The sequence below is a fragment of the Halichoerus grypus genome, chromosome 2 (assembly GCF_964656455.1).
Source record: "Halichoerus grypus chromosome 2, mHalGry1.hap1.1, whole genome shotgun sequence".
NCBI lineage: Eukaryota > Metazoa > Chordata > Mammalia > Carnivora > Phocidae > Halichoerus > Halichoerus grypus.
The window spans coordinates 140,493,986-140,507,422 of NC_135713.1; the positions used below are offsets into that span (position 1 = coordinate 140,493,986).

The 13,437-nt window shown below is 37.3% G+C and overlaps 1 protein-coding gene across 7 annotated transcripts in view; it reads right to left on the reverse strand.

Moving 5' to 3' along the window:
* Positions 1–7,209: 7,209 nt before the first annotated feature.
* Positions 7,210–13,437, reverse strand: part of AP3S1 (adaptor related protein complex 3 subunit sigma 1) — a 71,887-nt gene continuing 65,659 nt past the window's right edge. For 3 of the 7 annotated variants that reach the window (XM_036078976.2, XM_036078973.2, XM_036078972.2), the window contains one exon: positions 7,210–7,926. In XM_036078976.2, coding sequence (XP_035934869.1) covers positions 7,798–7,926 — 129 coding nt within the window. In that variant the 3' untranslated portion in view covers positions 7,210–7,797. Of the gene's footprint in view, positions 7,927–9,212; positions 9,261–13,437 lie in introns of all 7 variants that reach the window. The other 4 variants (XM_036078975.2, XM_036078974.2, XM_036078977.2 and 1 more) reach the window with 3 other exon arrangements.

The window sequence follows — 13,437 nt, forward strand, 5'->3', positions numbered from 1 at the left end:
AGGCACTGGTCAATAGCGGAAAATGAAATTGGGGCCAGGACTTGTGCAGCTTATCTGTGCCCTCTGACCCCATCCTTTCCCACGTACCACTTGCATCTTCCTACACATTGTTGCTGGGTCCACCTAACCAGACTTCTGTGAGTCTGGCGGATCCTAGCTCCATTCTGGATGTATGATCATTTCCCAGATCAGATGCTTATCTCAACCAGGGCCCAGTAGCACCCAAGGAACTGTGTTTCAAATGATGTGTAATTTTCCAATGCAGGGGGCAAGGTATGGTTGCAGACTCATAGGAAGTTTATGTTGTAATTCTCCAACTGGGTCATGTCACAGACACCACACGGCATCTTTTTCCATCGCTGACACCTCCTCTATCATTGGGTCTGTCAGGCAATGTGGTCCAAGAGGAAGGATCACTTGCATTGCAACCTATGGCAGATCCCTCTTCTGTTCTGGGCCTCACTCAAAGCTAGAAGTTATTTGTGTAAATTTGCTGGAACAGTGTTTCCAATATGAAATATGCTGCCTCCAGAGTCTGAAGAGGCCTACCAACCACTGTGCTTGCCTCAGAGTGGGGGAGTTGTTAAATACTTTTTTACTTTGAAAGGGGTATCCTGGAATATCCTAGATTACTGGATCCCTAAAAATGTTCCTGATATGGTAGGCCCCTGATTCTTCATAGGGCTCATTACCAGGGAGGGCATGTATCTTCAAGGCCTTCAATGTGCTTGCAACTCCTTGTTCATCCAGCTCAAGTAACACAATGTCATTGGTATGTGAACCAATGTGATATAAGGTCAGCTGATGATCCAGATCCTTTGTGACTGTATTATTATTGAGGGCAGGTGAGTTAACATTTATGGTACACTGTTGTGTATCCATAACATCAACTTTCTGTCCCTCCTAACAGGGGTGAAAAAGAAGGCATTTACCAGATTGGTGGCCATATTCCACCAACATGAGGCTGTGTTAACCTCCCCTAACAAAGTTACCACATCTGGTACAGCAGTGACAACTTGGTCAAGTTTGCAGTGGCCTCGTCATCCTCCAAGATCCATTTGTAGGGAACAGACTAGACAATTCAGGCGGTATGCAGTGGAGACCACCATTCTTGCCCCATTGAGGTCTTTCTCTTCTAGATCTTTCTCTTCTACCCAAGATATAATATTTCTATTTCCTGTCATGGCTGAGAGTATGGAGGCAATTTCAAAGCTTCCACTTAGTCTTCCTTTCTACAGTAGCTCTTACTCCACAGACTAAGGAACCACTAGGAGCATTTTTTCCCCAAACATTGTGTCGATGCCAGTCAGATATAGTCAGGGATTGGGAAAATGACTGCTAGGTGGATTTTTGAATCCAGTAGACTAGGAGCTAGACCTGGGCCAGGGCTGAATTTATTACCTAGCCCCTATATGATCCCATTGTAATGGGGGCAAGGGCATGTGATGTCTGATCCCGAGTTATCACTGTCACCTTGGAAACTGTGCCCAATACTACTCAGAATATTCGGTATATTTTCCATTTCCCAGGGTATGGTTACCACTAAGTTCCTTTGGGGAAGCACACCATAGGCACATGCCATGGTAATCAAGGTCTTTTCCTCCTGGAGATTTGGTGTTTCTGTCAGGGAGTGAGCTCTGGGTCTGAGAACCGGCTTAGGATCAGAACCTGGATAAGAGTTCATGGCTTTTTATTGTGGTGGGTGCTCCCGGCCTCCCGATCATTTTTTTTTTTATTTCTTTTGGCTATACAGATTGGCCAATGCCCTTACCAAGCTGACCATCTATCTTGTACCTACTGAAGCTGTGCCCCGCTAACTATCTCTACAGAGAGGTAGATCTGCTCCCTGCAAATCAGGACCTTTGGCTGCCAGCCACCCTGACCTTGCAGTTAAGATAATTTACCCACGTTGCTCCTGATGGTTAAGTGCCACAACCTGGAATCTATTATTGCAGGATCTCATCATCCTCATTGCTATCAGGGCTCAACTCTGTAACAGCATTTCCCACCATCAGCCCTGGCCTTCAGAAGACAGCCTGTACTGAGCTTCTAAATGATAGCGTTCCTTTAAACAGAACATTCCTTGTTGCTATGGTAAATGGAGAACCTCTGTGTTGTCTTACATTACAGTATATTCAGTCTAATGCACATACCTCCTCAAGCTTCTTGATCCCTTTTTCCCTTTTCTGCCTTGGAAGTTCTGTGATACTTAGCTGGGCCAAGCTAGGTGGCTAAGGCTCTCTCCAAGTTTCCAAGAACTACCCTAGCCATGTATGGGCACTGTCTCCTTGGGTCTCTGCCAGAGCTAAATCTTTTATAATTGGAAAGTGCTTACATATAAATAAACTCTCTCTCATCCAACTTTATGTTCCTTCCCCCCCTTGACCCAGAATGCTCAGGATCCAGGCTCATATGTACTCTCTCTTGGCTCCTCTGAGTTTATTTGGGCAAAGTTTTACAGCAACTTTGGCAGGCCCAGCACCGGACTGAGCCTTGTGTTGGGTCTTCTGCACCCTAGTTATTGGCTTAGTGTCAGAGCAGGTGAGGCAATCCTGAGGAGGGTACATGTTATCCTGCGAGGTAGAAGTTAATGCATCCTCTTCAAGCAAAGAAGAGGAAGGCAGTGCGTAGAAGCTTAACAGGAAGAAGGGGGCTACTTTCTGCAGGTCCATATCCAAGATTTTCAGGTGCATTAACCCAGATGTCCTCATCCCAAGTTTCAGGTCCTACTTCTTTCCAACCATGTCCCTGACCTTGGCTTAGCAGATATGATGGTGCTGGAATCCAGTCTTCTCTTGAAGACTGCCAGTCTTCAAGTCCTGGCCCTGATCCTCAGCATTTTCCATCCTCCAGCTGCAGGAGATGAGAGTCTTTGTATGCTGTCAAGGAGACCCTCTGGCTTTCATACACAGCCTTTAATTGGTGATTAATCACCCTCAGCATTTCTCGAATGCACTGACTGCCCCCAACAACCAACATCCAAATCCACACTCTTTGTAATTACTACTTCTCTTGAACTTCTCCGAGGCCTGAGACATTGTCCCTACCAGAGCATTCCCAGTATCCCATGCCAGTTAAGCACCAGTGAAAGTTTCAACAATTACATTGCTATGGCATGCTGATGGTGATCCATGCTCCATGTGCCACCGGTAACGGGAACCTCCACTGCCAGCCTGCCAGTGGGTGATCCAGCTCCAAAATTTTAGAATCTGCTTCCTGAGACCATTCTTGGCTATTGCTGCCTTAGATGGGCTTCCCTGAAAAAACAGACTGAGATGGAGATTTGCATGCAGGACATCCACTGCGGTATGCCACCGGGATCAAAACCTGTGAGTGTCTGCAGGAAGTACGATGAGGCAGACAAAAAGAGTTAAGTAGCAATGCAGTCACAACAAAGGCCTCAGCTGATTGCATGGGTAGCACTGAAGCTGGGATGGCCTTTCAGAGTTGTCCCGCCTTAGGCAAGGGGTCTGGGCTTTTATAACTTGGATGTGGGATGTCTTCGGAGAAGAGTCAGGACTTAGGTGAGTGAGCTCTCTTCAGTTGGTGGATATTCTAATGGCAACTCTGCTGAATGTGCTCAGCCACGCACTCCACCAGGCGTGGAGGGAATGAGTGCTTCGGCCCTAAAGGATGCACCCGAGAACCTTCTGAGAAGTCCAGTTTCCATCCCCAAATGGCTGCCCTGTTTCCTCCCTCTCACCATAGATAATATTTTTAAAAATATATAGTGTATCCTTCCACTTAAAAATATAAACAATACATGCACACACCACATACACACACACACTCATTCTTTTTCTTAGGTAACTGGTAGCCTATTGTGATGGTTAATTTTATGTGTCCACTTGACTGGGCCACAGGGGTGCCCAGACATTTGCTTAAACATTGTGGGTGCTTCTGTGAGGGATTTTGGTTGAAATTAACATTTAAGTCAGTATACTGAGTGAAACAGAAAGCTCTCCCCAATGTGGGTGGGCCTTACCTAAAGACATGAATCAAATAAAAAGGCTGACCCTCATCCAAGTAAGAGAGAGTTCCTCCTGCCTGTCTTCAAACTGGGACATTGGCTTTTTCTGCCTTCAGAATCAAACTTTTATAATACATTTCTTATGTTATTTAAAAAATATCACCAACACCATGATTTTATTTAAAGAGATTTATTAAAAGCAATTGGCCTATATGATTACAAGGGCTGACAAAAGCCCCAAGATCCTCCGAGTGAGTCAGCAATCTGAGATTTAAGAGAGCTGAAGATGAAGTTCCAGTCCAAGTTTGAGGGCCTGAGAACCAGGAGAGCCAAATGGTGTAATTCCAGTCTAAAGGCTGGCAGGCTTGAGACCCAGGATAAGCTGATGTCAGTTTTTCTGAAGGCAGGAAAAAGCTGATACTCCAATTTGAAGACAGTTAGGTAGAAGGAAATCTCTCTTATTTGGATGTGAATCAGCCCTTTTATTCTATTCAGGCCTTCAACTGATTGGACGAGGCCCACCCACATTAGGAAGAACAATCTGCTTTACTCAGCCTATTGATTTAAAGGATGTTAATCTTATTATACAGAAAGTCGCCAAATTATAATGGCACAACTTACAAATTTTCGACTTTATGATGGTGCAAAAGCAATATACATTCAGTAGAAACTATACTTCAAATTTTGAATGTTTATCTTTCCCCTGGCTAGTGATAGGCAGTACAATACTCTCTTGTGATGCTGGGCAGCAGCAGCGAGCCCCAGCTCCCAGTCAGCCACGCAATCACGAAAGTAAAACAACCAATACACTTAGGACCATTCTACCCATATAACCATTCTGTCTTTCACACTCAGTACAGTATTCAATAAACTACATGAGACATTCAACAGTTTATTATAAAATCACCTTCGTGTGAGCTGATTTTGCCCAACAGTAAGCTAATGTAAACACGCTGAGCACATTTAAGGTAGGGTGAGCTAAGCTTTGATGCTCAGTAGGTTAGGTTTATAAAATGCATTTTTGACTTAGGATATCCTCAATTTATGACTGGTTTATTGAGGAAGATCTACAAATACACAGTCATCCTATTGACTCGATTTCTCTGGAAAACCTCGACTACTAAAATAATACCATACGTAAGTTTTTCCATCTTGCTTTTTTCACTTAACAGTCTATTCTAGGGGTCAATTTGTGGCAATGTACACAGCTATTTCTCATTTGGATTGTTCCATAAGATTCTGCAGTGTGGATGTAACCTAGCTTTCCAACCAATCTCCTTCCAAAGGATATCTGGGCCATTCCAGTCTTCTGCTATTACAACTAGTGTGGTAGTTACTACAATTTTACCAATTCCTTACTGGTAGGTATTTAAGGTATCTCCAGTTTACTTTTTGCTTTATAAAAACTGATGCAATAAATACTTTGTATGTAAAGATACCAAGGATGCTGTATAAGTAGAGTCCTGAGAGTGGGTCATGGGTATGTGAGAAATGTATATTTTTAATTTTTAAAAATTTTCACAAAGTTGGGGTGCCTGGGTGGCTCAGTTGATTGAGCGTCCAACTCTTGCTTTCGGCTCAGGTCAGGATCTCATGGGTCATGAGACTGAGCCCCACACTGGGGTCCGTGCTCAGCGAGGAATCTGCTTGGGATTCTTTCCCTCTTCCTCTCCCTCCCCCTTTACCCCTCCCTGTGCTCGTGTGCTCTCTCTCCCTCAAAAATAAACTTAAAAAAAATTTTTTTTCACAAAGCTTGGCATATGCTTTTTATTTTTATGTATTTTTTTAAAGATTTTATTTATTTATTTGACAGAGAGAGAGACAGCTAGAGAGGGAACACAAGCAGGGGGAGGGGGAGAAGGAGAAGCAGGCTTCCCGCTGAGCAGGGAGCCCGATGCAGGGCTCGATCCCAGGACCGTGGGATCATGACCTGAGCCGAAGGCAGACGCTTAACGACTGAGCCACCCAGGCACCCCAGCTTGGCATATGCTTTTTTTAAAAAAAAGTTAATGATACGTTACATTCCCACCAGCAACATATGACCATTCTCATTCCTCACATCCTCTTCAGCATTGGATATTGTCACCTGTTTTAATTTTTGCTCATATGATATGAGTGAAAATAAAATCTAATTGTCCTTTTAACTTGCATTCTCTGACTACTCGTGAAATTAAGCATCTCTACCTATTCCTTGGCTACGGAGATATAGTTTTCCATGACTTGCCTATTTTTGTAATTTGTACAATGTTTTCTTTTTCTTACTAGAATATATTGAGAGACAAAAAACCTTTTAATTATTTCTTGAGGTAAAACCAATAACTGGCCCAGAAGTTTTCCTAATTTTGGCACATCTTAGTCAAACCCAAACTTAATCTTCTCACAATTGTCCCCCGTAAAACAAAGGGAAGAGAAAAAAAGTAGAAATACTGCCAGGCACTCTGTGTGGTACTGTTTACAGCTCCACAGGAGCTGCCACAGTAGGCACTCAAAACACATTTGTCAAATGACCGAAGACCAGGGACCCCCCTGAATGCTCCGCTTTGCAGAACTTTTACACATCTCTGAACTGATGGAAATCCTAATAATCACAGACTGGATTTCTGTGGCCTCAACAGAAGGAAGCTCAGAGTTAGATAAATATTATTTAGAAAAAATAAAGTGACTTTTCTTACCTCCCAGAGCCCATGGAGTAAAATTCATAAATGCCACAAATCTAAGGAAATGTGTCAAAGAGAACATTTGGGGAGGACTAGAACCGTAAAACAACAACAACAACAACAGAAATACCCACCTTGGTCTAACTGGAAGAGGAACCTCGTTCATGGTTCAGAAGGTAAGACCAAATAAGAAAATGTGGGCCAATAATGGGAAATCAGAATAGGAGATTGTTAAAACTTAAGCAAACACTTTAGTTTTGACTTTGGGATGGAACAGTCAGGTGGAGCCCCACAGGGTTTTGTGTTCAAAAGCAACTAGGTATTTGCCAAAATTATTTTTCATCAACTGAGCAAGAAGGGACCAGATGAAAAACTTACACCTATCTGTGTGTAAAGTAGGCGTTGTAATTTCTCAATATGGATTTTAGAAAAAGATCTGTCATCTCCCACCTCACATCTGTACACAACACTACCCGATACACTCCTCTTGACTTGTGAAATAACTGAGTTTTAGAATAATTTAGTAAGTTTTTGAATATTAAAAACATAAGTACGAATTAAATAAATCAACATCAACAGCTGTTTAACAGTGATAAAATATACTTTTATTTACTTTGTTGAGTCAGAAGGTCGTAAAAAAATTATTGCTAAAGTAGATATCAGGCAAACAGAAAGGTGCTTTAGAAGTCCAGTTACCTTGGAGTTTATTTAAACTAAGAGGAAAAGGTCATAATGTTTTCATGCAATACATACTTGGTTCTTTAAATAACAATTGTGACAAATAACAAAGAATTATGGAATGCTGCACTTGAGATCCATACAAAACACCAACATTTTGGATTGTACATAATTTAAAGAAATGTCTCAAACACTTTTTGAAATACTGTAGCAGCCAATACATAGAGGCATGCCTTAGGTGGGCATAGAAATGCAGTTTAGAAAAGAAAAAGAAATATCACACTGGAACTACCCAATTTCTTCAAAATCACTGAGCAAGAAAAGCAACATTGAACTTCCATACCGATTTTACACAACTTTTATACAGTACCTTGACTTAAATCCAAGAGCAAAAGTTAAGACTCTCCTCCTCTATTTTTGGTAAACAACTGCATGGTAAACTTAGATGACTTTTCCCCCTGGATTTTACCTGGGAGTGGCCTTTTTAATTTTTTATTTAAAAGAGGGCAGGTTTGGCACTTTTATACTGATGTCACCAATGTTAATATTTCTTGGGATCTCAGGAAGATTCATATTCTTTACAGCTGATACAGCACGGGCTGGAGCTCCCGCTAAGCCAGCCTGTATACAGAAGCAAATAAAAGAAAAGAAAATGTACAACTCAGGTGTAGCTCATCAAAAAACACTAAAAATGGAGGACAATGATAAAAGATTTTCATATAACAAGCTTAGAGACCAGATGGTAGTTTGAATTGGTATGGGATGGGTACTTTGAAATTCTAATCTATAAAGAGAAAACAGTTGGCACATTAAAAAATACAGTGAATACATGCAATGATAAGAATGTAAAAATTAGACACAAATTAGCCTGCACTACTTAGATGTCACATCCAATATTCAAATGACAAAAACTAGATCTTCACCTATATCTTCACTTACTGACTTATGATATAAGCACGAAGCATAGTTTACATTAGTTTCCTTTTAAACATCTCTTGCAACAATCATGATAGATTTGGGGGTTTTTTTTGCTTTTAAAACAGCATTGATTATCAAAATGTGCTGTGAAATAAAAACTGAAAGTAATAGATCATACTTGTTTAGTTTCTTTACGTAGGGCCAAACCCTTAAAACATTTCAAAACAACAAATTTTTAATATTATTTTAAATTGTGGAGGCTCTTCTAAACTTTTCTAGGGAAGTTCTAAAACACCGGTGGGCGGGGAGGGGGGCGGGAATCAGGCTTTTAAAGTAAAGCCTCAGTCCAAAGAGAAAAGTTCTGCCTAAAAATTAAACTGCAACAAAAGGATCTTTCCAACCTTCGATGTGTTAGAAAAAATACAATGAATGATTAAAAATACTGTCACATAAAGTAGATCCAACAACATTGGTTCAGTTTACAATATGCAAATTTGGAGAAAGAACAGCATAAATGCAAAAGATAGTATTTATATAAATAAATGAATTTTAAAACTTCTAGTAGCATTAGTGTACAATATTTCACTTTCATCTTAGTAGGGATATTTATATTTTGTGAAACAATTTTGAAAGAAAATATGATTAAAAATAAAAGAAAAAGGGATATATATCATCTTTCTCAAATAGCTACAAGAGTCTTCATACTTTTACGGTTTAAGTTAGATTTAGATTTCATCAATTTTTATTCAGGTGATATAATAAAGTCAACAAACACATCTGAATTCAGTGGCATACATCATCTTGACAAAAGCAGACAATTAGGTAACAAAAACAAATCTTCCACTTTGCTTAAATCACATATATGAGACAATGTCTGTGTAATTAGAATTACTAGTTTTAATGTCCCTTTTTGAAATTTTAGGTTTTTTTCTCTTATGTAATCCTACCTCTTTTGTTAATTAAAATAATAATAATAATAAAGCTGTTACCTGAGAAAAATCTTGACTGATACAAAATAGGCCAGTGTAAACTATTTGCTGAATAAAGGATACAAACATTGTTAAGCAATGAAATAAAAGCCACGGATTATCAACTCAGAATTGGAAATAATAGAAAAATCAGTAAAATATTATTAATAATAGATATGGTCCACACAGGCAATGACATAAATGAAACACTCCATATCCAATTAAAGAATGAATAGGGCTGGAGTATTCAATTTTTATAATTTAATGGAAGTAAGTTGTTTTTGATTGACCCCTACATTTATACCTACCTGAAGCAATGCAGTTATTTTTATACCCCCCAAAGATGTTGGAGATACGAATAAGTATTGTTTAGGGTAGCATGAATCATATTCAAAAGGGTCTTTAACCTGATTATTTCAAGTTCAACATCTAGCTACCGAAATTTAGAATGGTTTAGGATCAAAGAAAGATCCAGTTTAAAGAGGTTTACCATCTTGTCAAGGCTCTCTTCCTTTTACCCAAAAGTATGTTGTCGGCCAAGGAACAAAAATTATTTTACAAAATTATAGACATCCTGGAGCTAGTATCAGTTTTCCAGATAGAAGGATTTTGTAATTTTTCTAATTAAAAAACCAATTTGCCACGATTTTTACTTGGATGTGTCTCTACAGGGTACAAATGATGAGTAGACTATAAAAAAAGTATTTATAAGATATTTGAATATAAATATTTTAAAAGGCATGAACTATTAGAGGATTTTTATTATTGAGATAGAGAGAGAGAGAGAGAAGGTAGATATGTGTGTATGTTTTACTGGATGCTATGATTTTACTTTTATAAATAGTAAAAATAATTTTTTTAGTATTAAATTAAATGTCATTGTCAAGAAGCCTTCTTTTCCATAATACCCTGTACCATGAACAGCTAAACTGAACTTGAGTAAAGAAAATGAGAATAAAAGTGCATCCTGTTAAATTTCTTTAGATTAATTCGTTTCTTTGTGACCAAAGATGGTGTCGACTGTTGGCTGCTAATGAGAATACATAAAGTCAATATAGCAATTGATTTAAATAGCATTTATGTGCCAAGTTCTTATTACGTAAAACCAAAAGAAGTTTCTAAGTACAACAAACTACAATTCCTCTAAACATAAGCAGCAAGCCATAGACATGCAAAGGATGGCCACTATTCAGAACACGCAAATGAATTAAGAGAATCAAATTATTTCTCAAGCATGTTCAATACTTCTGTGTAGTATGTCATGAATTAAAATGGTAGGAAATAAAAAAATTGTAATGCGTACTTCAATTTTTAACTAAACTAACATTTTAAGAAATCAGATTTTGCAGAATATAAAACATAAAAAAATATAAAAAGAACTGTTGATCAGTAACTAGGTGCTAAAATGAGTTTTATATAAAAACGTAGGGCTTAAAAATAAAAGACTTCTCAGGTAGTCAACACCAGAACTGCTATAAAACAAATTTCATTTTCAGACTTCCATGAAAGTTAAGTCTGAAACATTTTTATGAAAGAATAAAATGTAAAAGAGGTAATTTGCCATTAGGAGATCAGTTTGCCAACAGAAAGGTATAAAATAATTTTCATCTTAGTTAAGATTTTTTTTTCAGTAAGATATATTCAAAGCAACAAGATAACTTTTACTAATTTTTTTGAACACTAAAATTTACAGAAATTAAGCTTGCCTGACTTGTTAGTATTATGTACAATTTAAAATGTAAAATTAAGATATTTCTGACAGTACAACATAGCTCTTAAAGATTTAAGATTACACAGCTGACACAAAGCAGAAATAAAAAGAATGAAACCCTACTGGAGAAATAACTTGCTTCCATCTATGTTGTTATATTCGAGCACCACCATGGCAGGTAAACTGCAGCAACTCCACTAACAAAAATAAATATATGAATCCAAAGCAGTTAAGAGTATGAACTGGATGAAAGAATGAAGTACAGTATATAAAAGAATGGTCATGTTTTCTCTCCCATGAGATTAAATAAATTAACAGAATTAAGAGAAAGAAAACAAAATGAAGTCTGCAAGTATACCAAAATGAGGCCAAACAGATAGAAGACTTATACAGACATACTCTCAGAAATTTCAAGCACTTGAATCACAAAGATAATAATGGATGGATATGATTTGTTTTTGATTTTGTTTTTAAATTGCCAGACCCAAAAATAAACAAAATATGTGCAAGCAAAAGTGAAAAAGCAGCATTACTAAAATATATTTCAAAGAATCGGAAGGCTCCCTTTTCCTTATCATGCAATAAGCAATTAACTTTCTCGAGGGGAAAAGGAAAGAATCTAAATATTTATTTAATCTAAGACATAAATTAGTATCCTACCATCTTAAAATATTTTTTCAAGCTTGAAATGCAGAGTAAGATGGTAGTGGGAATAATTTGTACATACTAAAACTTTACCCACCCTTCCTGCTGGAAGGTGCTATATGCACATTCATAATTTTGACCTAACAGCAAAGTGAAAGAACATCAACATTAATAAACACAGTATTAAATGGTTTCAGACTCAAAATCATTAACAAAATAATGGCAGCTTTTGAATTCATGTTTTGAGCAAAATAGAAAATTCACTATTTTAATTTATGAATGTAAGGTAGAATAGCTTTTAATCTGGGAATTTGTAATAGGCTTGCTCTTTGCTTTAAAGGCAGTGCTTTAATATTTCAATTCCAAGGTTAGAAATGCTAATGACAACCCTCTAGTAAGTAAGAACTATAACATTTTATAAAAAATTATATCAAAATTAGAATATTTAAAAATTTAAAAGCCTTCCAAATTATATAATCCATTTAATATAATCTTCAGTTATAGTTTTAATTTCTAGCACAGCATTTGCCTGTGTGAAATAAATACAGCAGACTAATGCCCAATTCATGGATTTAATGTAACTAATTCCAACCATTACAAGTGGAACTCAGGGGTCCTCACCATAATTTTGTAGAAGAACAGACTAAACAGCATGTCAAGGTAAGAAGCAGAACCAATTCACAAGCTGACTTTCCAGTATCATTGTATTAGGGCCACTTTTCTTATTCTCTGCTCTTTGAAAATAGATATTTGATTTAAAGAAAGAAGAAGAAAGCTAACTACTAGTTCTAGTGATGGAAGTTAAAGACCCAAGTGGTTCTTTGCTAGAAAATGACAATTTAACATAAATTAAAGACTAGACCACAGAAATTGGCAGTGATTTGGATCAGTGGAATAAAGGAAACAATTATGTATTTTCTATTCCAGGGATAAAGTAACACAGACCTAAGGACCACAAGTGGTACTCCCAGCTTCATGAGAGAGCCTACCATCTTGGGATAAGAAATTAAAAAGCCACCTGTATGTTGCCACTTCTCAAACACATCCAGAAAGATACTTTTAGTGGCTAAAAAGCAATGCCAAATTCTCAGTGGCATTTTTCTAATTAGTGAAGTGGGTAATCCAACTTGTTGAATTTACAGAATTTTTTTTCCGCTTTGGGACTCAATAAAGTATTTTCACTTTGAAATTTTTTGTTTGTTTTATTGATTTTATTTATTTATTTATTTATTTATTTGTTATGTTATGTTAGTCACCATACAGTAGTACATCATTAGTTTTTGATGTAACGTTCCACGACTCATTGTTTGCGTCACTTTGAAATTTTTAAATGGAGGCCTATAAGCATTTTCATTTTTCATTTTGGTACAATATTGTACAAAAAAAAGCTGTTCATCACCATTTAGATTGAAATTTTTAAATAAAAATTTACACAATTAACTTAGGGTGTAAAAAACACATAGGAAATGCCAGAGAAAATTTAGTTTTATAAAGCTAGGAGTCTATTAAAAACATTTTCAGTAAGAGGCAGTATGCTTTGTAAAAATGTCCAAGGTTAACAATATTTTACTGAGTCTCACTTATTATGGTGTTTGGATGTCAGAAGGTTGCTACCCTGGAAATCCGTTTTATTTTGGTCAAAATATTTAATTCCAATTTTTAGAACTTTTAATTCAATTTTAGAAGATTTGTTATCTTACACTTTTTGTTGGCCACTTTTAATATGCCCTTGTTAGTCAAAACCATAAAAGCAATTCTGTTAAGACTTTGGACCTGAAAACCATTATGTGGGGAAAAAAGCACTATTTAAAAGTCACTATTCTAAGCCTTCATTGTTTCTCACTTTGTATGCAAAACTCTAAAGGTTCAGCTTTTGGTTTTCAAATGCAC